We start from the raw sequence: 27109 nt of genomic DNA on the forward strand, positions 1-27109 counted from the left end.
CAAGGGGAGCCATGCTTGATACGTTTCACAGCAGTGTTTTGATAGTGGGCTCATCAGAGTTCTTGACAAACAGACTAGCTATGACTACACTCGGCTGTCTATTGATCTGGAAGACCAGTCACGGCTCACGAGTCGTGGAAAATACTTCTGAACCCGAGCAGCACTTTTCACTTAATAATACATTTATATATGTCATTTTCAAAAACTTGGAAATAGTACAGTTGACTTAGAATGCCTTTTATTTGCTTTTAGTTGGATTTACCTCGTGGAAATAAATAAAACATTTGAGCTTCAAAATAATGCGTGAACATGAATAATTCAACAGTTAAGAAAACATTCAAGGTGAAGGGGACGTAAAGAGTAAATTCCTGCCACTTGAATCTGGTAATCCCACAGTGCAAAAGAAACAGAGAGTAAAGTTGTATTTCTTACTGCCGCTGAGGCTAGCTCAGATCTCTCCTCTCTGTTTCTCAATGTCAGTGGTCTCCTGTCAGTTAAGAATGAAAAAACAAAAATGAACTGTAGTTACAGAGAGCTCTCAGTTTGAAAGCTGCTATTAATGTATGAAATACACTTATAGTGAAAGTCAATGACATGCACTATTGCAAAGAGGGCCAAAAGCAAACAAATTATGCACAATCCCGGGATCAAGGTATCTTCAGTTCTGGAACAGCTTCTGTTAAGTGCTATGCCTTGGCATAGCCATGCATCCTCTTACTACAAGTCTTCTCATTTTTATCTTGTGTTAGGAAATTACAAGCTGGAGAGAATTTCGTTATCTTCAGCAGAGATTAAATACATTTTGGTAGCAATTGTCTTACACTCCATTTAAGGTGTGATCTAAAAAAAAAAAAGTGTCCGCCCTCAGGAGAGTGAATAGTTACATTGCTGCGTATGTGTCTTATACTTGTTTGCATCAGCACTAGTTATCAAAGCATAATTTGCAGAGGAGCCATCTTGCATTGTCCCTTCTAACAAACCTTCTTTTTTGAATCAAGAAAACGGTCCCTTCTATTCTTTCAGAACTAGGCAATCATGGAGACAAAGAAAAGTTCACATTAATCAAAGCCAGCAGAGAAGAGAAAAAGGGTTTGGGGAATTGAAATTAGATTTGGAGCATGGGGGGGGGGGGGGGGGGGGGCTTATTTTCAGTTGCCATTTCCACCACAATAAAATTAATTGACAAAAAAAAATAATCCTTGAGTGTTCTCATTTTTGTCTAGTATCATCCTGGCGGAACGTCACAAACAATATCCAATGATTGCAGTTGTCGTTTTACTGAGGCAGTGCAGTTACAGCTGAATGAGTTGTACTTCAATATTTTTCCTTAGCAAGGCAATTTAAAAAACATCATTACAGTGTTCCAAGAAATTGCCCCACAAATAGTTCTACAAATATGGTTACGGCCTTGACCAGATCACAACACTTATCCACCCTTAGACATTTATACAGGAACCTCTGGTGCTCACAAAGTCATCCTTGATTTCTGCATCAATCCAAAAAATGTCAGGTCTATAATGTTCATGCTAAAAAATGTATGGACACAAACTGCACAATACTTTGTTGTTAGTGTAATTTATTAAGCCCAAATCAGGATGGGAAGATCACACTATATGTTTGGTTTTCTGTGGCTATCCAAATAGCATGTCAATATACTTGGAATTGATTTTTGGCTACTAGTGAGAAAATGTCATTAGGAACCTGTTTGAACCCTGATCCTCCCTGTCTAAGACAGAGCATCACTTTGGTATTCACAACTAACCTCATCCGGCAAGGTCTTCCTGCAGTTTTAGGTTGTTCAGCTATCACTTTATCTCTTTGGATCTGTAATTAACTAGTTATTAACCATTGCTAAAGGCATTCCCTTGAACACTCACAAATTGACAATCACAATCCAAACAAAAGTTATTGAAAAGTAATTCCGGGAGCAACCAGACGTATTCAGGATTTTGGTAAGGGCCCATTGGTGATTAATTTCGTACAGTAAAAGTCGCTTCCTTCGACATCATTTGTTCCATGTTTTCCTCCTACTATTTATTGAGAGGTTTCTTCTTTACAAAATTGATTTTGCTTTGGTTTCAATACCATTAGAAAATAGAGTTTGTTTTGTGAGCTTGTAGAGAAATTCTACATTCATTCACTTCCTTGAGTTTCATCATTGACGTTTTTGAGAAGGGTCCATTACTTACAACTCTGTGTTCTAGGAATACTCTTGCTTTTTCCACAGAAGGCATAGGTGTCTATGGGTGCCTTAGATCCTCATAAGAAGCTTTTTTCCTCACTGTTCCCCACTTCTGCATGACAAAAATATAGCCTCCTAATAGCAAAGTCAGTGTTTTGAAAAGTGTATATGCATGGTGATATGCCAAATACATTGGAGAGAGAAACAGATAGGGGGAAGAATACTGAATTGATATTATTGTAAGATGCATCTGATGTTTCTTTGGTAGATTGTCTGAACAGTCACTCTGAGCCTCAGTATGGCGAGGCGATTTTCACCCCCTCTCCAAGCTTTTCTATCCTCCAACCCCAAAATACACTTATTTTGGCAGACCAAGTTCATTGTAAACAGCAGGGGGTGCCGCTCCTGAGATCAGATGAAGTACTCCTTCTTGCTCTCGTCCATGGCATCCTGCAGAGCCGGGTCGCCTCGAAGTGCCGCATCCGCTGTTTCGGCAAACTCGGTGCCCTTGGCCTCATTGGTGTGGTAGGTGCCTTTGTGCCGGTACATGTAGCGAATCACTACCACTGCCAAGCAAAGAAGCACCAGGACCACAGCAGCAATGACAGCTGCAAATGGAGATAGATGAGGGTGTTACAGAAAGGACTTTGGTCTCACAATGACAATTCACTATCACAATGACAAAATACAATGAGGGCTGCTTTTCACAATAGCCCGCGATTCTGCACAGGCAGGACTTCGACATTGAAGTGTCATTGATCTTTGAATGGGCAAAGTCATTGGACTGTATGTGGATCAGAAAGATGACCGTTCCTTGATGGTTGGTAAACGCCAACACAAAACCAAAAGGGATATGCATCTCCAAATACTTATCAAGCTTCAATCTGCCAACAGAGTGCAGTACTAAACAAGAGTTTGCTCAATAATGTGGTGTTCAGAGACAAGTACAGGCCTAAACAACTGTTTCTCTGTTATTTTCAAAGGACAATATTTCAATCAAAGTTCATTGTGATCGTTTGCCAACAGTGAATGGTAGTGGTAATGTGGTAGTAGAGACACAATGACCTGTTAAGTTTGAAAAAAATCTCTTGGGCCAAAAATCACAACTTGTGAAGATGTTTTGTAACTTAATTGTCTATTTTGTGGAATGCCAGTCTCTTGATAATAAAAAGTCAGTTTCACGCTAGATTCTAGTTTGAACACATTACTGGCAGAAGAAGGACAAAGTGTTTTTTTAAATGCATATTTTGTGGTCTGTTACAGCTGCTGGGAGACAAGGACAGTATTTTGTGCCATAAAAATATCAATGGTTTTTACATGTAAAATTTGTCCCGTTGGTTGGCTGACTCCAGAAATTAGCTTTAAATAGCTCTGTTCCGAAACATTTAGCAGACTGCTGCTTTGAAAGAAAGGGAAAGCGATGTCTTTGTGTTGCATCGTTAAACTAAGGAGGATGTCTGCCTCCAGCATCAAATCCATCAGCCATATTGACTTGGATGAGGTTTGCAGAGGGAAGCAAAGCTGATGGAAACCCTTTGAGTGTTCTGGGCATGAGAAGAACTCTATTATAACTCACCTCCTAGTATGGCATCAAAGTATCCATCATCCACATCGCAAACTAACGAGGCAAAAAGAAAGGGATTTCAGATGTGCTCATATACACTACTGTTCAAAAGTTTGGGGTCACTTAGACATATCCTTGTTATTGAAAGAAAAGCACATATTTTGTAGATTAAAATAACATCAAATTGATCAGAAATACAGTGTAGACGTTATTATAATGTTGTAAATTACTATTGAGGCTGGAAACTGAGATTTTTTTTTTGTAATATCTACATAGGTGTACATAGGCGCACAGAGGCCCATTATCAGCAACCATCACTCCTGTGTTCCAATGGCATGTTGTGTTAGCTAATCCAAGTTTATCATTTCAGGCTAATCGATCATTAGAAAACCCTTTTGCAATTATGTTAGCACAGATGAAAACTGTTGTGCTGCTTAAAGAAGCAATACAACTGGCCTTCTTTAGACTAGTTGAATATCTGGAGCATCAGAATTTGTGAGTTCGATTACAGGCTCAAAATGGCCAGATACAAAGACCTTTCTTCTGAAACTCGTCAGTCTATTCATGTTCAGAGAAATGAAGGCTATTCCATGCGAGAAATTGCCAAGAAACTGAAGATCTCATACAATGCTGTGTACTACTTCCTTCACAGAACAGAGCAAACTGGCCCTAACCAGAATAGAAAGAGGAGTGGGAGGCCCCCGGTGCACAACTGAGCAAGAGGACAAGTACATTCGAGTGTCTAGTTTGAGAAACAGACTCCTCACAAGTCATCAACTGGCAGCTTCATTAAATAGTACCCGCAAAACACCAGTCTCAACCTCAACAGTGAAGAGGCGGCTCCGGGATGAGAGTTCCTCTGTCCAGTGTCTGTGTTCTTTTGCCAATCTTAATCTTTTCTTTTTATTGGCCAGTCTGAGATATGGCTTTTTCTTTTCAACTCTGCCTAGAAGGCCACCATCCCAGAGTCGCCTCTTCACTGTTGACGTTGAGACTGGTGTTTTATGTAGATATTACAAAACAAATCAGCCGTTTCCAGCTACAACAGTCATTTACAACATTAACAACATCTACACTGTATTTCTGATCAATTAGATGTTATTTTAATGGACAAAAATGGTGCTATTCTTTCAAAAACAAGGAAATTTCTAAGTGACCCCAAACGTTTGAACGGTAGTGTAGGTTCACATAAGTTACATAGATGGCTAAAGTACAGTGTGTAGTTATAATGCTGGAAGAGCAATTATTTTACCTTCAATTTATCCCATGTATCTTGAACCACATTAATATTTAGTTTCCCCAGGCTTTACTTTGTTATTTTAACAAATGTAAATGTTTCATAAAGGTTTGTTTTTATAGACAGCTGTCTCCCTGGTGTGTGTGTGTGTGTGCAGAGAGGTACTTTGTATCCGTCACCGGGGGACAAAACTCTCATTAAAGAAAGTGATTAAAGGTAATCATGAATTATTGCACAGGCAACATCTGCCCATCTTGACTTTCTCTGAAGGACAGAGTCACAGAGTCAGTCAGTCATAGCCGAAACCGTGTCATTTATAAAAACACAACGTTAAATCCAAAATGGAGATCGATCCCTGCAAGCATGAGAAAGCGCTATAGCTTAAAGAAGGAAGAAAGAAAGGAAGAACAAAATAGTGATTAGTTAATGGAGACCCCAAAGTGCGCAATTAAAAGGCAGCCTCATTAATGCCTAATCACCCGAAACACATCTTGGTGTTCGCCCACTCATTAGATCCTCATCTCAATGCATTGTTTATGATGTGGACACATTCTCAGCAATTAAAAAGCCCTAACAGAGCCTTCTCATTTGGGACGGAGGGAGGGAAATTCAACAACAGATCCTCAGTGTGTAGTTGTGGGAACAGAGTAGTGAAGTGAAGCAGCTGGGATGGGACAGTGTCCAGGATGCGTGGCTCATTCAGTTACTGTGTACTAAATCAAGATTTTGAATTGTGTAAAACACATCAACTTTAGGCCAACTTTAGGCCTATGAATGCTTGCCTGTTCTGGGGGCCTCAATATGCATATGAAATCCATAAGTCATTCAACCTTGATCCAAATATGATTGGCTATTTTAGATGCAGACTCACAGACCATCTCTTCTCCCTCAGTTAGACCTGACCAAAGCAACACATACTCCGTTATGAGACTGTGGGTGTTTCTCAAAATGCATACTACTGTGCTCCGAGCATGCAAATTGGAGCACGGGAGGATCGGAGTATGTGTCCAAATCAAAGTATGTGAAACGGAGCACGGAGGGCACTTCTCGAATGCGTACTCTGTTTGTATATATTTTGAAGCATGCATCGATGCAATCTTCAAAGGAAAGTATGCAAAGAAATAATGACGCAACCATGTAAAAAATGACGCAACATTTATTGAAGTCAAGTGCGCCCATTACTTGAGCTGAAGTGAGAGAAAATACACTCCGACTTCGGAATGAAATGTTACCTATTCACATCTCATATATTGCCTGACTACAATATTTTATCTTGATATGTTAGTAAATACATGCTGTGTTAATTTTGCCATGTTTACCTGCCTTCGTACTGTAGATCGCAAGCCCGTACTAAGTCAATAGGGCTAATTGGCTAGCTACTATTGCTAGCTAGCCAGAAAGTCACAAAGAATTGTTAGCTAGCTACACACAAACAATTTACATCTGCCTTGCATCACATTTATTTGAGGTTATTTTACCTGTTAAACTATCTGATTAGCTACATTATTACGATTCACATATAGCTAATTGATAGTTATGAAGTAAAATGTTTGCTTTGTGTATATCTTGTTTCGTCTCTTGCCATTGTCCTGGCTGGAAGAAGGTTCAGTGAATGGGTAACTCAATAGGGCCTACTGACTAGCAAGCTAGCCATGAAGAATTGGTAGCTATGTCACGACTTCCGCCGAAGTTGGCTCCTCTCCTTATTCGGGCGGCGTTCGGCGATCGACGTCACCGGTTTTCTAGCCATCACTGCTCCATTTTTCATATATCCATTTGTCAGCGCCGGTCTTGTGGGATCTGGATGCGGACATTGAGCAGGCGTTGCGTACAGAGCCCGCTCCCCTCCAGTGTCCCATTGGGCATATGTACTTTCTGTCTGCTTTCCGTGACCAGTTGATCTCTTGGGCCCACACTTCTCCCTCCTCTGGTCATCCGGGGATCGGTCGGACGGTGCGCTGTCTGACTGGGAAGTACTGGTGGCCCACTTTGGCTAAGGACGTGAGGGTTTATGTCTCCTCCTGCTCGGTATTTGCCCAGTGTAAGGCTCCGAGACACCTGCCCAGAGGTAAGTTACATCCCTTACCCGTTCCACAACGACCTTGGTCACATCTGTCAGTGGATTTCCTAACGGATCTTCCTCCCCCACAGGGAAATACCACAATCCTGGTCGTTGTGGATCATTTTTCTAAGTCCTGTCGTCTTCTCCCTCTGCCTGGTCTCCCTACGGCACTACAGACTGCGGAGGCCCTGTTTACACATGTCTTCCGGCACTACGGGGTGCCTGAGGATATAGTGTCGGATCGGGGTCCCCAGTTCACGTCGAGAGTTTGGAAGGCGTGTATGGAACGTCTGGGGGTCTCGATTAGCCTCACCTCAGGTTTTCACCCCGAGAGTAACGGGCAGGTAGAGAGAGTCAACCAGGATGTAGGCAGGTTTCTGTGGTTCTATTGCCAGGACCGGCCGGGGGAGTGGGCAGCGTTTGTGCCCTGGGCCGAGATGGCACAGAACTCGCTTCGCCACTCCTCCACTAACCTCTCCCCCTTTCAGTGAGTATTGGGGGTACCAGCCGGTTCTGGCACCGTGACATCAGGGTCAGACCGAGACTCCTGCGGTGGACGACTGGTTTAGGCGCGCAGAGGAGATATGGGAGGCCGCCTGTGTCCATCTCCAGCGAGACGCGCGTCGCCAGAAAGCCAACGTGGACCGTCACCGCAGTGAGACCCTGGTGTTCGCACCAGGGGACCGGGTCTGGCTCGCGACCCATAACCTGCCCCTCCGCCTGCCCTGCCGGAAGCTGGGTCCGCGGTTTATGGGGCCATTTAACCTTTTTGGGATAGGGGGCAGCATTTTCACTTTTGGATGAATAGCTTGCCCAGAGTGAACTGCATCCTACTCTGTTCCAGATGCTAATAAATGCATAGTATTGTTAGTATTGGATAGAAAACACTCTTAAGTTTCTAAAACTGTTTGAATGATGTCTGTGAGTATAACAGAACTCATATGGCAGGCAAAAACCTGAGAAAAATCCAACCAGGAAGTGGGACATCTGAGGTTTGTAGTTTTTCAAATCCTGGATTCGAGGCGTCAGGCGGGGGGGGGCTAAAGTACCTCGTGGAGTGGGAGGGGTACGGGCCGGAGGAGAGGTGATGGGTTCCGGTTGCAGATGTTTTGGATCCTGAACTGCTGCGGGAGTTTCACCGTCGCCGGCCGGATCTCCCTGCACCTTGTCCTCCGGGTCATCCTCGAGGCCGGTGTCAGCACGCGGCTGGAGATGCGCGTCAAGGGGGGGTACTGTCACGACTTCCACCGAAGTCGGCTCCTCTCCTTGTTCAGGCGGCGTTCGGCGATCGACGTCACCGGCTTTCTAGCCATCACCGCTCCATTTTTCATATATGCATTTTTTCCTGTCTTGTTTCCGTACACACCTGGTTTTCATTTCCCCAATCAATCTACTTGTATTTAACCCTCTGTTTCCCATCCTGTTTTGTGTGTTATGTTGGTGTTTTGAGCGCATGTTATTTATGTAGTGATCTTGTTTTGGAACTAAATAAAGTGCGCCTGTTTACATCACTCAACTCTCCTGCACCTGACTTTGCCTGTTATACACTCGATGACAAGCTAGCTACACACGGACAATGTACATCTACCTTGCATAACATTAGTTTTAGGCTATTGTTGCCTGTTTAACTAGCTGGATTACTACGATTCACATACAGTATATCTGACAATTATGAAGTGAAACGTTTGCTTTGTGTATATCTTGTTTTGCCTCTATTGTTGCCATTGTCCTGGTTGGAATAATGTTCAGTGAATGGGGAGATGCAGCGTCAGGTAATACAGTAGGGGGAGTGCAAGGACTTCTCAAATGTAATGTTTTATGTGTTCTCCACACTCTTGTCCTCAAAAGAACATACTCAAGAGAACGTCCTCGGAGAATGCACACGGAGCATGAGAGTGTGGAGCACGGTTTTATGCATATTGAGAAACACCCTGTGTCTGCTGCCGAGCTGCATGTATTTTGTCTTATCTAAATATAACCATTCTTTAGTGTGGTGTATTATCGCTGTTTATCAGATAGAAGACAGGATACCGCTATGCAATCTCATTCCCTTGTAAAAATCTAGATTGGATTTCGGAATGCATAACATTATTCAGATTGCAGAAACTTAAGATACTTTATCGAAAAATAAACTCACCAACAGGGGTTATCATGTCTGCTGTTTCACTCAGACCTGTGAATAGACAAAGAAAGCAAGCAGTGTTTGGTTGTAGAATACAGTGGAAGATTCACTTTCACTCCAGAAATGTATAATCATAATACATTTTTCACCTCACAGTCTTACTATATATGAATAGACGCTGAAACAATATTTTTTACATAATTACACAACAGCTATAACTGTTATACTTCTTATAAAGTGTAGGTAGAAATTGTTTCTCAATATTCTGTAACAGAACTGCACACTTTCAAGTGCATGCATCATTTCAAATACTTGCAAGGAAACCCTGCTGGAAAAAATAGCAACTTTGCTTAAGGCAAGATTCAACATCACATGAGGCAGCAAGCAGGTCAATAGTTTAAGCTGCTACTAAGATGCATGGTGAAATTCAGAGGGAGGCAGCCTATCCTATCCTTTTTTTAAAGCAAAAATATATCCATCCATAATTCAGGGTAGGGGAACGGGTTAAGTTTAATTTCTTTATATGGTCTACACTTAATCAGGCCAGCCAAGATCTGAGAGCTGTGGAGAGAGCTCAAATCCCTGATAAATTTGCCAAGCAAACACGGGGGGCCTGTCTCGCCCGGAGGTGTCTCCTCGTTAGCCTCGTTAGCAAGATCCGCTCGCTGCCGCGACATGGAGAGTGGGACATCTGCACTGCCCCCGATGGGGACCACTAAGCCACATCCAAGTGCAGATTTCTCTTCCCGTCACCAGAAGCCAAAGAGGCCGACAGGCAGGCAAAGGCGTGAGGAGGGTGGTGAGTATTGGATGCCACAGAGCATTAGCCAACGTGCATCACCTCCTTCTTTCACTTCGTTCGCCGACACATCCGCAGAAGAGTTTGCCCCGGGAACGAGACACTGCTTTCATCGCATTCCCAGAAGTGGCGTTAATCTTGCCCAAAGCCGGCTGTGAAGCAGGCCTGGTAAGTGTCTCCCTGTAGGAAGGAAGGGGGAACTGGAAGCCAAATTAATTCCACCCTGCAGATCTGTGGCTGACACTGTGCTGATATGATATTCTCAGGAAATAAATATATGCTAAAGCCTGGCCGCATCTAGCTCTAGTGGCTCTTGGTCCCTAAATGGCTGTCCAATTTAGTGGCCATCGTAAGGAAAAGTAAATAATATCCATTTAAATGTTAGAAAAGCTGGCATCTTGCTTCTCACACTATCAGACTGGATGCACAATCTTAATGAAAATGTTATCACGTAGTGCAGAGTTGGTGCTCTAAAGTAGTTTTCAGTATAGAGGTATTGCAGTTGGACAGTCAATTTCCTGGTTCCCTCTCTGGGCCAGCTGGCATAGGGGATGTCATTAATGGAGTTGTGATAAGTCTTGAGAGGTGAATGCAAATGCTAGCGACCATGACAATAACACTCTTGGTTTTTTGGCAGCGGTCACTTGAGGCCACCCATGCTGTCGCAACACAATTATGTCTCAAATCAAATCAACAGTTGTGGTGTTGTTACTGACTTGTACTTGTTGGTGAGTTGCTGTTCAATTTGTAATCCCACAACTTTTTGGGATCATTTAGCTTGTTGGACCAATGCTTCTCCAATTATGAAGTGGCAGAAGGGGCTTGAGAATAATCTCCATCTCAGTCTGAGAAGCAGAGCCTATCAAACAACATGGGAGATTGGGAGACTAAAATAAAAATTCATTGTCAAATAAGTAGATGCTAGATATGAATTTTGATAGCACTGCAAAAAAACTGCCAACTCTTCAATACAGCCTTCGAATTTCAAGGATTGAACAGACGGTGTTCAAAGCACAGTCTCACCTCAGAGGATTTCAAACTTTTTTAATATCGATGGGCTGCAAGGGCGGTTTCTCAACTGTATTTCCCACCTGTCGTTGTCTGGTGGATATGGCTGACTCCTGATTTCCGTCAGCAAACAGCTCAGCTGTGGCCCGCTGCCTGTGCCTAACTGAGGGTGAAAACATCCACTAAATGACTGGATAAACACCTCTCTCTTCCCCCATCTCTCTCTGCTCTTCCTCTTTCGGTAATGTTCCACAGAGAAGGATGCTCGTCTTGTATTATTTAACATGCTGAGAGCTGCTCATGCAGCTGTCTGAAAAATCTAAATACTTAGTGTCCTTTAAAATGAAATGCACATCTTTGGAGTTATGGCAGGTGGAGTGGTTGTGTCTTGGATAAACATGATAATATTGCAGTTCCCTTTATTTATCTTCCCCTTATTATACGGTGTACTGAATTTTCTAAATACATATACTGCAAGTCGAGAAAATGATGCACAAGCATGTTCAATGTACAGCATTTGTGTTTGTGGATGAGCTAAGCACCAACCATTAGCAACACTATTCTTAGGTATATGTTACGTAAGCAACCAGGAGAAATCATAACCAATCACATCAAAAACCTACTCATCTGGTCTTGAGACTGCAAGGTCTCCATAAATGAACAATGAACTTTCTCCCAACGTCAGGGTCTTAGAATGCATTAAGATAACACTTCTGAGTAAAATGGCAAATATTTCAATTTGCCGACCAAGGGAACTTTATCCTTGCAGAAGAGTTTTAATATGCAGGGTTTGTCTCTTGTATCTTTAATTCCCCACAAACTCCTTGCCTGGGCTCCAAACATATTTGACTTTATAACTTTCAAAAAACGTTGGTCTAATATTCATATACATGTGTTCTGAACCCTGCCTCTCCCACACACTGCAGGTACAAAAAAAAAAAGAACTTTGGCTTTCTCAATCATTTTCCTCGTCACATCACTTAAAGGAGAAAACACATTTCTTATTTATCCCCTCCAGTAAGAGCACTGTCAGAGTAAGACTGGTATGGTGCTGTACAACGAAAATAATATCTAAATGGACTATTCAATGAAAGGGCAATAATTGGCTGACTGAAGAATTGCGTTGATTTCGTCACTCGAGGTAGTAGCTCATAGCCATTCTGAGGAACTGAAAGCCTGAGCTTACTGCTTCCATTAAGTCCAAGTGTGCAACTCCCTGATAGACTATACAGAGGCAGAATGTACGGGTATGTATGGGTATGTACAGGTATGTATGGGTATGTACAATGGACTGCAATCCAGTCTTACCATATTTTCTTGGCTACATTCACATTGCTGTCTGAGAAAACAATTGGGCTTCGCTAATCAAAATGGCTACTTTGTATGAGCTGGCCAAAGCTGCCTTTTCTCTTCCATGTTCCAGACTAATATTTCCCTCACATACTGTACTCTACTCATGCACTGACCTCCAAGTCACGTTGTGATAAGAATACGGAGGAAAGGATTGGGTAGCGGTGGGAGACTGGGGAGGGAGGCATCTTATCAGCTCTTAAACCATGCAGACATGCCATTTTAAATTATTAATCTGAGAGGTTTGACCAGCCTCTATGAGTTCATTAGGTAAAAACAGATATCTAATGGGAACCTCCACTTCATATTTTCTTTATACTGCCATTTATCACTGTGAATGCTAGTTACTCAGCTCTAGGATAAACACTTACATTAGACGGTATCTTTACGGATGAACTGTACGTTCAGTATTTGCAGAAAGCATGCCCTTGTGTGTTTAGAGATCTCCTGCAAAACACAGTTCAAGTTGCATGGCAGCCATTTAGGCTAGATAGGCACCAAACTACTCAGCGTTGTTCTATCTAGTGCATTCTGTAGCAGTGATGCAAGTTGATCATCATCTCCAGCGATGGTAATGAAAGTAAATGACCGCCTGAGAGACGAAGCAGCAGAACGACACACATTTGAATAACTTGCGAACGGCCTGCCCGGCATAACTAATCAACACATTCTAATGAGTTTCTTTCTTCTGCTACTTTAGACTGGGTTGATTGGGAGGGCAATAGTGCAATCTCTTCAACAGCAGTAATGTCAGATGCTTTGATGAAATGCAAGCAATGCCAGTGCAATCTGGCAATATGGAAACATCAATAATGAACTTGCAATGAAGTGTTTACAAACAGACACACAGCAAAGTCATCATCAGAGTAGTTCTGTCTACCGCATACGGGCAGAGAGAGAGAGAGTGTGGTAGCAAAAAAAAATGGCTTCAAAGTTTCATTTAATGAAATCTGGCTGAGTATCTCAATCAATACAGACTGTACAAAACAAAACTCAATCCATCTCGTAGATACAGAACGCAATTTTCAAAACAAAACAGTCAGCTGTTATCATCTCCAAAGGGTCCACTGAATAAACACAATTATCAGTACACTTCATCTAGGCCTATTGAGAAACCGTAGGTAATACACAGTCTGTGTTTAAGGTAAAATATGTTTAAGTCCGAGGTCTTGTAATTGTTGCCAAGGATACTACGTAAAGCTAATTTGTGGAGTGAAATGCTGTATACAGAAGACGACCAGGCCTGTAAGTAGCCTTGAGTGGGTCGCCCCCGTAAAAGCCCAATATATCATATATATGAGTTGGAGTTTTAAGCTTGTCAGACACCATTTTGTGTTAAACTTGGACAGGCTTTACAAACCTGTATTTTCAGTGTTGAACACTTTTTATTATCAGGCATCCCATCAAAAGTGGAAAGCATATTTCTTCTGGCTGTAGGCGTGAATGTACGAGAGATCCTATCAGAAAATTGGTCCTTGAAGGAGCGCTTCTTGGAACCCGAGGTTGTTTATCAAATGTTATGTGTTGTGTTGTAACAAGTTAAATATGTGGAGCGTTGGTTCTCGCAGACCTACCCATGTGCCATGATCATCCCTCTCCCCTTTCCTTCCATGGCTACTTCGCTGCTCGTTGCTACCCTGACAACCCTTATCCATTTTCTGACAGAGTCTCTAACCGCGACCAGAATTCTCAATGACAACATTTCAATCACAGCTCGGGAAGGAAGCAAGTGAGTGAGGAGGCCAACAACTTGCAGAAAGCAGGTGTCTGAAGGGTGTGGCGTGAGGGAAGGCAACCTGGACAAATGGAGAGGAAAAAAAAGACAATTAGAGAAAAAAACCTGGAATGATATACAAAGACAGGGAGAGGAAGAGTGAAAGGAGAAGATTGAGACTGAGGCTACAGGGCAGCCACACCTCAGCACAAACTCTTGTTTGTGATCCAGTGGGCTGTACTGTAATAAAACATGTTTGGCCCCTCCAATCCCTTCCACCCACGCCCCAGAACCATTACACTGAACCATTACACTGTGTCTCAAGTATTTGGCATTACTTTCCATTTTCCCTTATCTTTCCTTCCCTCTCCCCACATTCTTACTCTGCTTTCCTCTGTCTGTATCTGGCTGTGTTCAGGCTTTTCTCTCGCTATCTCTCTCACACTCAGCCTCTCAGACTCCCTAGTCTCTGTCTGCAAGTTCTGTTGCAAAATCAAAGTTCTACTAGAATGATCGATGACAATGTTATCATCGGACTGCCATGGAATACTCTAAAAGTAATTAACCTGTTGAGGAAGCCTCTAGATTGGCATCTTATAATTTACCATGCCACCATGAGGACGGCTCTCAATAGAACATTGGATCCAATATCGCAGCTCTGATTAAGAAGACAAAACAAATTATCTTTCTCCCCCACCTGCAGTGTCACTTATTTGTCGTGCCCAGAGCTGTCAGAACGATGGATTAGGGTGCGCCCCAGATCCCCTCTCAGAGACTTGTTACCAGGAACCTTACAACCTATCGAATAACCATATATTTTAGGTCAAACCTCCAGGGAAGCACAATGGTAACTTCATATCGTTGTGAGAAGGATACAAACATGTATAATTTCTTGGAATTATATCTTGTAGTATTCCAAATAAATAAATAAAGTGTTATGATTCTGTAATATATTCTCCTTGTCCGACAATGACTTGTCATAATTCATGAACCTGCAACACTGGGTGTTTGGGGCTTTGGGTGTTTGGTTTCGAGCACTGGTTGTCAAACCAATTATAATCTGTGGCCTGAGTGACCAGTTAAAGATTTATATCTAACATTGTGGACACATGTTTCCTGAGTCACTGGGTGAAGCAGGGCTGGCCCTCTGCACATCCTGTTTGATGACACTGTCCGATCTCACTTCAAAACAAAAAGTGAAAAATGATAACAAATTCAACTGGAGTCGATGGCTCAGAAAAATAAATGAGGAGCTTTGCAGAAATAGTGTTTACCAAGCACAAGGTCAGTTTAAAATTGCATGAAGGAAATGTTTTCATCTTTCAGAGGCAAAAATGGATTCTGAATTATTGAGAGAGTTGACATGTGGGAGATTGTGAATGACCCATTGGTCACCAGGTCACATATATAGTTATTTAGTGACTGGGAGATAATATTATGTTTCAGGGAGATCATATTGGAAAATTAAGCTGGAAGGGAAACACTGTTTGTCTTTTATCCCTGTGAGACCTCCAAGTGCAGAAAGGCAAAAATTCAACAGGTCGTAAACTGTCGAAAAAAATGTTGAACACTACATAGTTAATATCCTTAGACCCAGTATCTCTTGCTGTGTGTCCTCCTGTCTTCTCTATGATGTAGTGTTTCTGTAGAAAAAAATAGAGAAACAAACATTCTTAGCTAGAGTTATTTTTCTAAGTGTTGCAAAAACGCTTGGGTCTCACAGGGTTAAGATGGCTGGTTGACTGGACATAGCCCAAGAGTCTACTGCCAAATTGTGAAAAACTGTTTGAGGACATAGGACCTACCTAGTGAAGGTTCGGGAAATAAACTGGAAATATTGTGTTGGACACATATAGTAGCAGCATCACTCTCCCAGTTTTTTTTTTTTAACCTTTCTCCTTTACTTTACCACAACACAAAATGAGGAATACAGACAGAATAGATTGAGAATGTCACACACCTTTAGAGAAAGAGGTGGTGCCCTGAATGTGTGTCAATCATCAAAATCAAACAAATAGACACCTCAATAAACATGATGTCATCTGGCAGATCAGATCACTATTCCAGCATGTTGCGAAAGCCTCACTTGACCTGACTGACCAAAGTTAACCAGTCCACCAGCTATGCTAACAGTTGTCATCTTAACTTTAGGCTACTAATACTTAAAACTTAACATATGCCCCCTGGCTGAAACAGTTATTAGCCCTAATCAGACATTGTCAGCTGGAGACTGCCTCAGGGATTGTTATTTGAGAAATGAAATCACTTTCCCTCAGATCCTTTCAATTACCTCAGTGCTCCCCTGTACCGATTCAATAGCAGGACCACACTTCATCATTACAAAATCACACAGAGGGAAAATAATTGGAGGCTAAAGGTTACTGGCAGCAGGAAGAAAGATCTTTCCCCCTGTGAATTATGGCAATGCAATTGTATTTGCGTTGGAGTGGCTTATGAACAATAATGAGCATACTTTTTATTTTGGAGAACAACCAATGGTTGCATTGTACTTCAGAATACAATCTTAGGCAAATATAAACAACAAAGAAAAGTTAGGGTACATGAACTTGTTTGAGACCATGGAGGCCCATAATGGTATGTAAACCTGCCTTCCATGAATTAGTCTATCCTTCTGAATTGTCATTGTTTGGGAACTGTTTTTAATGAAAGCTGAACAATGGTATCTGTGTTACACTGACTTCAACAGGGGGATATCCTCAAGAGAGTTACGGAGTCCACTTCGAACCCCACTTCTTAATGCAAACATATTCACACGACAGGCTGAAGGAGATGACAAACACCCTTTCCTGTGCCTTCTCCTCATTCTTCTTGGAAAGACACTGGTAGGCAGCAAACTAATCCATCCCTCTTACTGGCTGGCAGCCTTGGCAGCCCGGACTTGTGAGCTGAAGACTAGACGTAACATAGAAAACAAAATACAAATTTCAGCGTCCCGGATTTACTATGTTAAGTCTTCCACTGAGTCCAGGTTGGCCTTGGGGGTCACATCTGGCTGGGAATATAGCTTGGAGACCCTATCTCTTCCAACCATATGGCACTGGCAACTGTAGAACACTACTTTCCATTTCCGTTCTTCTTCCTTTCTTTCCTTGTAGTGTAAAAGGTACAGCGGTTGTCCCATTGCTGACCGGGTAAAGCGGAAGATTCTGGGCCAGGTTGTTAATGGCTATGAAATCTTATGACAGGATCAGATGACTTGCTTCAGGCATGATTGAGGATTATTGGGGACAGATGGTGCCTTGTCCTGTGCTCCCCGTTGCCTTACCGCCTATGGGGATAAACAAAGAGGTCTGTTCTCTGCCGGGCTAACTACTGTAGCCACACACAGAGAGACCAGTGAATCAGGGAGAAACAGATAAACAGAACAGTCCAGACCGTGGCAGATAGGTTCAGCGCCTGGCGAAGGCTTTTGCTCTTTTGTAGAAAAGCAGTGAAAGTTTGTTGCCATGGTTTTGGCCTAATTAACTGCATCTCAACTCTGCACCCTACACCCGAATACTTGGAATTTGATTAATTGCAAATGCTATACATTTTTTACAAAATCGGAACCAACTTTTAAATATTACTCATAACATTTCTGTGGTTACTGACGACAGAGGATATTAGAGCCTGAAACTTTTTTGGAGATACCGTACCATTTTCTCCTGCTTTTCTCTCAGTTTAGATATGTGTGTAACACTGAGATTTACACTGTATGGGAGGGCTATAAACATCTGAGAGTTCTCAGCCTTTACCCTGGGTGGAATCAATTAAGCACCTCTGCTGTCTCCAGAAGCTGAAAGACAGACACTCCAAGGGAATTGGAAAACGTACTGGACAGCTGTCCTCCAGGACCAGCATCGAGCCTCCCTGCCAGGCACCTGATTGTCTCTCGCTGGTGTGAAGCTATAGCACCAGTGTGAGGGAGAGAGGGAGAGTGTGAGGTAGTTGGTGCTGCTGCTGTGGCAGCACATCTGTCCTGTTATCTCTGGAGCATGGAGCTGAGGGATGAAGTGGATAGGGGAGGAGACTCTGGGGGGAGTAAGATAAACACACTACAGAGACGCCAGTCTGGGATTGTTATTGGGTCTCTCCCCTCTTTCCACACTGGTTTTTGAAACACATCACCTCCTCTTCTACCTCATCTCCTGGAAAAATACCTCCAACCCCTATAGTTCTAAATACAACACATCCTGCTCCAAGAAAACAGAAAAGATTATTTCCTGTTCCCATCTCGTCTTTAATTCTACTCCAGTTCTCCCTTTAATTTCTTATCGATTTCTCCAACTACTCCATCCATCCCAGGCTCAATCTATCTCTGTTGCACTTTCTCTCCGCCTGCCACGTACTGTTCCCTTCTGTCACTCTCTGCTTCTCTGTATTTGTCTGTGTCCTCCTCTGTCAAGCATGCTCTCTTTCTCTCTCCCACTTTTTTCTTTCTCTCCCTCTCTCTATCAATCTTTCTACCTGTCTGAAAGTAGAGTAAAAACCCTGACAGTGAGAGCAGAGGAAGGGGAAATCTCCTTCTCTGCCTCCTCACAAGCACAGCCTCTCACGAATGCACAACTCCAGCAGCCCAGACAAGTCAAGGTCAGCTCTACTGTCATCTCCTCTCAGCTCCTCTGACACATATGCTTTCATACTAAAAATGGAGAATCTCCATTATCCTGTGTCCTTTCCTGACTCTGTGTCTGAGACGCTACATGCTTGTCTCTGTGAACTAAGATAGGGGCACTGGGGGTTAGTGTGTGTGGGAAAATAATAGCTCTATTTCCATGTCTGATTATTCATAGGTTGCAGTTATACGCTGCAGAAAGTTAACATGGTAGCTAGCACAGTGAAAGTTGATAAAACATAGAGAAGGGCCTCTTTTCTGTAGCAGGCTAATGAGAACACGTTGAGTGACAGCCACCAGAACAGCTTATACAAACAAACATCAGGTTGCCGCCTCAGTGTTTTTGAACAGCCCTGCCAGCTGGTTGAAAAACAGATCATTATTCTTCAACACCTATTTAATGCACCTATTCAATGTGGCCTGGTCCACAATTGGTGCTTGATGAGCAAATGGATGTTAACAGATCTGTATACAGTGCCTTGCGAAAGTATTCGGCCCCCTTGAACTTTGCGACCTTTTGCCACATTTCAGGCTTCAAACATAAAGATATAAAACTGTATTTTTTTGTGAAGAATCAACAACAAGTGGGACACAATCATGAAGTGGAATGACATTTATTGCATATTTCAAACTTTTTTAACAAATCAAAAACTGAAAAATTGGGTGTGCAAAATTATTCAGCCCCCTTAAGTTAATACTTTGTAGCGCCACCTTTTGCTGCGATTACAGCTGTAAGTCGCTTGGGGTATGTCTCTATCAGTTTTGCACATCGAGAGACTGAAATTTTTTCCCATTCCTCCTTGCAAAACAGCTCGAGCTCAGTGAGGTTGGATGGAGAGCATTTGTGAACAGCAGTTTTCAGTTCTTTCCACAGATTCTCGATTGGATTCAGGTCTGGACTTTGACTTGGCCATTCTAACACCTGGATATGTTTATTTTTGAACCATTCCATTGTAGATTTTGCTTTATGTTTTGGATCATTGTCTTGTTGGAAGACAAATCTCCGTCCCGGTCTCAGGTCTTTTGCAGACTCCATCAGGTTTTCTTCCAGAATGGTCCTGTATTTGGCTCCATCCATCTTCCCATCAATTTTAACCATCTTCCCTGTCCCTGCTGAAGAAAAGCAGGCCCAAACCATGATGCTGCCACCACCATGTTTGACAGTGGGGATGGTGTGTTCAGCTGTGTTGCTTTTACGCCAAACATAACGTTTTGCATTGTTGCCAAAAAGTTCAATTTTGGTTTCATCTGACCAGAGCACCTTCTTCCACATGTTTGGTGTGTCTCCCAGGTGGCTTGTGGCAAACTTTAAACGACACTTTTTATGGATATCTTTAAGAAATGGCTTTCTTCTTGCCACTCTTCCATAAAGGCCAGATTTGTGCAATATACGACTGATTGTTGTCCTATGGACAGAGTCTCCCACCTCAGCTGTAGATCTCTGCAGTTCATCCAGAGTGATCATGGGCCTCTTGGCTGCATCTCTGATCAGTCTTCTCCTTGTATGAGCTGAAAGTTTAGAGGGACGGCCAGGTCTTGGTAGATTTGCAGTGGTCTGATACTCCTTCCATTTCAATATTATCGCTTGCACAGCGCTCCTTGGGATGTTTAAAGCTTGGGAAATATTTTGGTGTCCAAATCCGGCTTTAAACTTCTTCACAACAGTATCTCGGACCTGCCTGGTGTGTTCCTTGTTCTTCATGATGCTCTCTGAGCTTTTAACGGACCTCTGAGACTATCACAGTGCAGGTGCATTTATACGGAGACTTGATTACACACAGGTGGATTGTATTTATCATCATTAGTCATTTAGGTCAACATTGGATCATTCAGAGATCCTCACTGAACTTCTGGAGAGAGTTTGCTGCACTGAAAGTAAAGGGGCAGAAAAATTTTGCACGCCCAATTTTTCAGTTTTTGATTTGTTAAAAAAGTTTGAAATATGCAATAAATGTCGTTCCACTTCATGATTGTGTCCCACTTGTTGTTGATTCTTCACAAAAAAATACAGTTTTATAGCTTTATGTTTGAAGCCTGAAATGTGGCAAAAGGTTGCAAAGTTCAAAGGGGCCGAATACTTTCGCAAGGCACTGTACATACAGTCCAATTGACATACTCCTTAGTGTGTGGTTAAATTCATCTTGCATTCGTGACGGTGTGTGGCGTCATGTAGTTGTCACCTAAAAGTCTTACATACATGAACCCTAGAATCACTCACACTCTGCTAGTTGTTAATTTATCCTCAGCTCACCAACAGAATGTCTCCTACACAACACAAAGCTTACTACCGTCATATTGCAGTTGTATGGTGCATAGGCACCTGAATGATCCCAGGTGTATACCCATCTTTGGTCCCACCATATGACAATGTGAGGATGATTTCAAAGCACTCCTATGGCAGTGCCACACACGTACTTTACTTCAAATCAAATCACATTTTATTGGTCGCATACACGTATTTAGCAGATGTTAATGCAGGTGTAGCGAAATGCTGGACTTTGTGGCTCCCATAGTGTTATTGTCTTGTGCTACAAGCAGGGAATGATTCAACCTGTAGGCATGGTGACAGGTAATTGTCAATTAACATTAAAATCACATTTCCCTCCTAGCACTTTAGGGTTATCAGCAGCCAAGCATGATAGCAAATTTTATGCTCGCTTAATCATTAATATCTCATAAAGCAGAGTTATTGGAGCTTATCCTCATCAAAAAGTGACAAGTCAGTCTCTAAAATTGGGTCTTCATCGCCTATTTTGAGATAATTGGAGCTCGAAGTGATCACCTCTTTTTTGCTTCAACCTAATTCCTGTCAGTAGTTACTGCACAATATCGAATTAAATCGAAAACCCTCTAATATTCTTTTACGGCTTTCAGGCTTTCAGGTGTGCTCAGTGAAAGGAATGTCATGCTTACAAGGAGAAATAATAAATTCACAGACTTGTGCAGAGGAACATTTTTACCCTCCCTTCCTAAAGCTTATTATGCATGGGTTGGAGAACCAGTCATTTTCTGAAGTAGCCGAATAGAATGATGTTTGCTGCTGCCTCTCCTCCGTTATGAAAATGGAGTTTAAAAATGCATCACCGGAAAATAGGAGAAGGAACAATCAGGCCTTGAAAGACAGCTTTGTAATGTCTGCAGGCGCTTGCCTGCCTCTTTCTTTGGCCCATAACTGTCTCTCTCATAGTAGCCTACAGATCTATTGAGTGATAAGACTTGCTATTATGTCATTAACTTAAATGCTCCAGATAGTACAGATGTACGGAGATAAAATTTGATCTACACACTGACGAGACAGACACTGACTAAACCTGTGGCCCATGTGGTGGTGTTCTCCATACAGCCTCACTTTGTGGTCCCGTAATTCATCCTGAAACCCACAGAGATGAATATATATATATATATATATATACAGTATATACATATATATAACTATTGAATGTTCATAACTTCTTCAACCCAGCCTGAGCAATTTGCTTCTAATATCCAGACAGATTAACTGTTTGTCACTGCATCACTAATGAGGGGATACTTTTTCTCATGATAAGATTGCACCTTGTTAAATCCCACAACTTGGTTGTGAGAGATGACTGTTTTTATCCTGTGGATGTCTAGCTGCCACTCTGGCAACACATTCCCCGCTGTCAGGCCCAGGGCCTGGTGTCTGAGGAGATCTATATTCACAACTGTCATGTCGCCCGCCTGCTCCGTCTCCCCCAGACCCTAGCAGACAACCCTAGCATGCACAATGGATAGCACGCACAATGACAGCTGTGAATATAGCATAGCTGGAGTAGCCCTGACTTTTACTAAATCTCCCCCGCCCCCCCCATACTTATGTGCCTTAGGTATTGTTTGTATACATGACCATGCACTTCCAGCATGTATTTTTGGCTTATGGCAGCTGGCAACCTAAAACAACACATTTGACTCTACCTATTCGGTGTATGTGACAATGTATATATTTTTTACCTGTCTGTCAATACAGTACATATTCAATGATGAACTCTCAAAGACTGAGAGTTTGTGTTTTTCTTCACGCCACATGAAATCGTATTGTATATCAAAACTTGCTCAAGTATAGGCCTATTTATTTGTTGTTGTTGCTCAGATCCAATTTTAATTCTGAACTTTGATTGATCTGATAAAAATATAAACCCTCAGATATTGCTCGTTATAACATCTGGATATTTCAAAATAGTAAAGTATTCAATAGATTCATATCATTTGCATTTCTTGATTCTAACATTTTACTCATTCAGTATATTTGTGTACGTGTAAGAGCTATTTTGTGTATTTGTAACGGTCGTCACCGCTACTTGCTTAGCGAGTACCGCTTCCTCCCGATTCAGCTCACACTGAGACCTAGGAGATCTGCCTTTATAGTCTTACCAGTCGGTCCCTTTGACAAGTTAGCAGTTTTTCAGAGCAAGTGGCGAAACACTTCAGGCTGAGGAGTGAGTTTCACACATCACCATATTCCATATAGCAATGAAAATGTATTGCAAATATAGAGAATTACAGGAAATATGAATGTTCTATAATGTCTGGAAACTGTATGGAAATGCTTTTACTTTTCTGACATCTACTTTATTTAAGAAACATGTGGTTGTCTCACCTAGCTAACAGTCACTCTGGAGAAGAGTGTCTGCTAAATGACTCAAATGTAAAACATTTAAATGTCAATGCTTTGAAAGAAATTCTAACAACTGTAACAATCTTCTTCCTGCTATGTCAATGTTTGGCCACTTTACAAGGCAGCTCTTGACAGGACACACAGGTGGAGTCTAAAGAAATAAAGAAAAAAAAAAAACTATGAAATCCAACTCAACAATGGAAGATCACAAGGTGTAAAATAAAACCGCTGCTTGCTGTTGTTCATTTTGTTCTGGTTTCTTGATTGGAACACTCCTGGCCCAAACCCAGTAATACAAGCATCACTCAGCATGCCTCTTAGACTACCAGGTGTCCGATATACGTTGTGCTTCTTCCATTTTCTTTTATCTCAAGGGTAGACAAGGTCAGGTGCTGTGTGCTTTACAACAGTGTGGAGTATAGGGGGTCTCGAGAGTTACAGTACAGTGAGAGGGAATCTGTTTTAGTACTTTGACCCTGGCTCCACCCCATATACTCCAAACCATTATCCCTTCCTGTAAAATACTGTAGTGGAGCAGAAGGTGACACTACAATCTGTTTCTGTTCTGCAAGGCACAGCCCAGGCTGCTCAGGCATGCAGAGAGTTGTGTGGTGGTTCAACGGTACCAGACTGGACAGTTGGAGAATACTTACTGGTTGGCATGGGTTGTGTCATGGCTTCTGGTTTCGCCTGGTCAGGGGTCGTGTTAAAGGCCACAGCCGGGCAAAGTGGGTGTAGGCAGGACGTCCAGAGAGAGAAAAGGAAAGAGAGAGAAGAAGAAAGAGAGAGAGACAGAAATTAGAGGGTAAAGCTGTATCCTGATGTAGGAGTGTGGGGGTGTTACTCAGCTCTCTAGTATCAAATCTCTATGTGAAAGGAAGTAAGAGGAGATGGTATGTAAATATCCTAATCCCTCTTAGCCTGTTTAGTATAGGTGCAAAGAAACGTGTTCTGTACACACACACAAACACAAATGCTTGCACACATGAACAAAAGACAAACCCACACACCTGTTGCGCTGTTGCATTCACTAGGTCTTGCTGCTCTGTTCTTTAGATCACATATTTTATTGCTACACAGATACAGATACTTATGGCCCTGCCTAGACCAAGCAAATTGTTTTTTTTTTCAATTGTAGAGCAAAAAATATTCCACTTTATTTGGAACGGCAAACCAGACAAAATTAAACGGGCCTATTTATATAATGAATAGGGAGGGCTGAAATGACTAAATATTAAAGCATTGAACCTCTTACTAAAATATTCTGTCATACAACATACTTAAGTCCTAAATGGTTTTCCAGTCAAATGTATATAGTATGTATAAGCTGGAAGTTGACGCCTACATTTTGTTGTTCATTAGTTTACTCCAGTTAGCGGAGGGGTGATCGGGTTAGGGGAAAATAATAAAGAAGCAAAATATATGGGGGATTGGAAATGTTGCAGACAATTACATTGATAGAATCCACAATCTATCTGCAATATTAAAGTGGATCTACCCTCTAAAACAATAAAACAAATACAAAATAACATCTGAGGCTGTCTATACAATCCCATTCCCTTAGACATGGTCCAAAAGCCCTCCTCCCTCTGCTTCCCTGTATCTGCAGCATGCTGACCCAACTGCTTTCTAACAAACAGAGGAAGTGCTGCTGTGAGGAAGCATGGAGCACAGCCTTATCGCAGTCAAACAGTCAGATATACAGTTTAGTCTGGAGAGCTGAATAACTCTCCTCACTCCCCTCTTCTGCCCTCCTCACACCAACCCTGTGAATGCTCAGGTTTTTAACGCTCATTACTAGTGACTTTTTAGAGAAAAGGATAAAGACAAATATTAACTTACAGATTTATAACGCTACTTTTGCTCTAAATAATGTGTGGTTTCTAACATAATATATATACAGTTGTAATAATGTAATAATAACCAGCAACATACACAGTTAAAAAAATTTTATAAGAAAAGGTAGGCATGAACGGTCAAACTGAAATTAATCATTCTCCACTCTACAAAATTATTTAAAAAATATATATAATCATAGCTGCCTATTTCCTGCATGAAGTTAACTCATGCAAAACACCCTCTAAACTTAAGCTGCTATCATTTAATCAGAGATCATATATAATAAGTCAGATTGATTCACACTAAGACAGATCATCAGTCTATGAACTCTGAGCTTGGAGAGGCACTTACCTGTTTGTTTGTGTCTCTCTCTCTCTCTCTCTCTCTCTCTCTCTCTCTCTCTCTCTCTCTCTCTCTCTCTCTCCCTCTCTCTCTCTCTCCATCTCTCTTTGCCCCTCTCTCTCCCTCTCTCTCTCTATCCCTGTCTGTCTGTTCATGTGTATCATCATGGCTGCCTCTCTCCTGCATGAAGTTAACACATGCAATCTTCTTCCTTCTTCTACAGGGACGGGCAACTTTGATGGGGGTGGGGGCTCTTACACAACGTGCAAGCCCTCTCCCCCCGGCTACCTGGTTACATTAGATAATTTTGTCTCAGAACTTGCCTTCTGTGTCTTGGAGAGTCTTGCAGTACCCAACCAATGTCAAGTCATAACCATAACGTTTTGACTCAAGGGTGTCAAGTAGAATCCAAGCATTGACTCCGAACTTCGTGTACCACAGAAGTAATTTTGACCTAAATTTTCCGTGTTAGGTGTCTACTGGCTGACTGGGTGCCACGATGAGGGCAGATGTCATTCACAGCTGCACCGTCACATAAGCTGAAAAGGCTGTTTGTGTTTAGTTTTCATAAAATGCAGGCTACTGCATCATAGATGTATAACTCTGTAGGCTACATACCACTATCTGCCTCAATTATAACTTTACAGAAGTGTCTTATGTGAGGAGACACAGTAACACTTTGACCAACGTTGAGGTGGGAAAACAGCCTACTGGTTATAACAAGCCTCAAAATCTCAGTTGCAGGGTGCTTGTGTAAGTAAACAACTAATCAACAAGTTGCTTCATTATTTCCTGCTTTGTTAATAGCTACTATGCCACTGCATAGTATATCTCCAAACAGACTCAGGAAGCTCTGCCTTCATCAGGTCTGTTACTATGACAACCTGTCATGAGTCAAGAGCAGTAACAGATAGTACTAACTTTGCCCAGGGTGCAAGAGGAAATTCTACCCTAACTGCATTAAAAGCATGCAGAAAGAATACATCCTAAATCGTTTTCAAAAAGGACCTTAAAAGGAGCATGCACTCACCGGCTGCACAGCAACAGGTTTCCAAGAACCCCTTCCTGTTCTCTCTAACTCCACTCTCCAAGAATAAACCCTTATTCAGAACAGGTTAGCAGAACATTTAAAGGTAGTCAGTCCTCCCTCTTAACAAATATTTCACCTTAAGACATTCACCCTAAAAGTGTCTGTAGCCAAAACAATTTTTCTCTCGCCCTAAGAACCGAGTGTGCTATGCAGCACATGAACTGTTTTTTCCCCCCTGTGCCTGTAAACCTATTCCCCTAACTAATTATCTCTTCCACTCCACCAATGGACCGGGAGGCCCCTCCCAGCACCATGCAAATGATCCCCAGCTGTTGTGGGGCTGATTCTCACTTTATGCCGCTTTCATGTGCTATTCGGAACTAGGAAACTCTACACCAGTCGTTCTCTCATCATTTGTTCCACGCAACTGTAACTCTAGAGCCATGAATTTCATTCCCATAGGCTCAAAAATCCCTTTCTGTTAAGTCAGTTTTAGCGAAACCTTGTTTGAATCGATACCAGGGTTTTGGACAACATAACTCCCATGATGAATTTGTTTTTGCTCAGTCCACACCCTTTACAACTAAAGTCAACGGCAGTTCACAGATT

At 42.1% G+C, this 27109-nt stretch overlaps 1 protein-coding gene across 7 annotated transcripts; it reads right to left on the reverse strand.

The window, feature by feature from the left end:
• Positions 1-221: 221 nt before the first annotated feature.
• LOC110520176 (glycophorin-C) lies at positions 222-27109 on the reverse strand. Of its 7 annotated transcripts, XM_090229898.1 has the most exons (7): positions 26501-26763; positions 25794-26009; positions 23943-23979; positions 13899-14120; positions 9183-9218; positions 3759-3800; positions 222-2790 (listed from the first exon to the last, which is right to left on the reverse strand). In XM_090229898.1, exons 4-7 carry the CDS (start codon positions 13900-13902, stop codon positions 2594-2596), a joined length of 279 nt encoding a protein of 92 aa, XP_090086024.1. In that variant the 5' UTR covers positions 13903-14120; positions 23943-23979; positions 25794-26009; positions 26501-26763; the 3' UTR covers positions 222-2593. The 7 variants fall into 7 exon arrangements, with proteins under 7 accessions (XP_090086024.1, XP_090086023.1, XP_090086028.1 ...); XM_090229897.1 differs by lacking the exon at positions 13899-14120 and having other exon boundaries at positions 26501-27109; XM_090229902.1 differs by lacking the exon at positions 3759-3800 and having other exon boundaries at positions 26501-26836.

The sequence above is a fragment of the Oncorhynchus mykiss genome, chromosome 3 (assembly GCF_057628025.1).
Source record: "Oncorhynchus mykiss isolate SJ-2025 chromosome 3, ASM5762802v1, whole genome shotgun sequence".
In the NCBI taxonomy this organism is placed as follows: domain Eukaryota; kingdom Metazoa; phylum Chordata; class Actinopteri; order Salmoniformes; family Salmonidae; genus Oncorhynchus; species Oncorhynchus mykiss.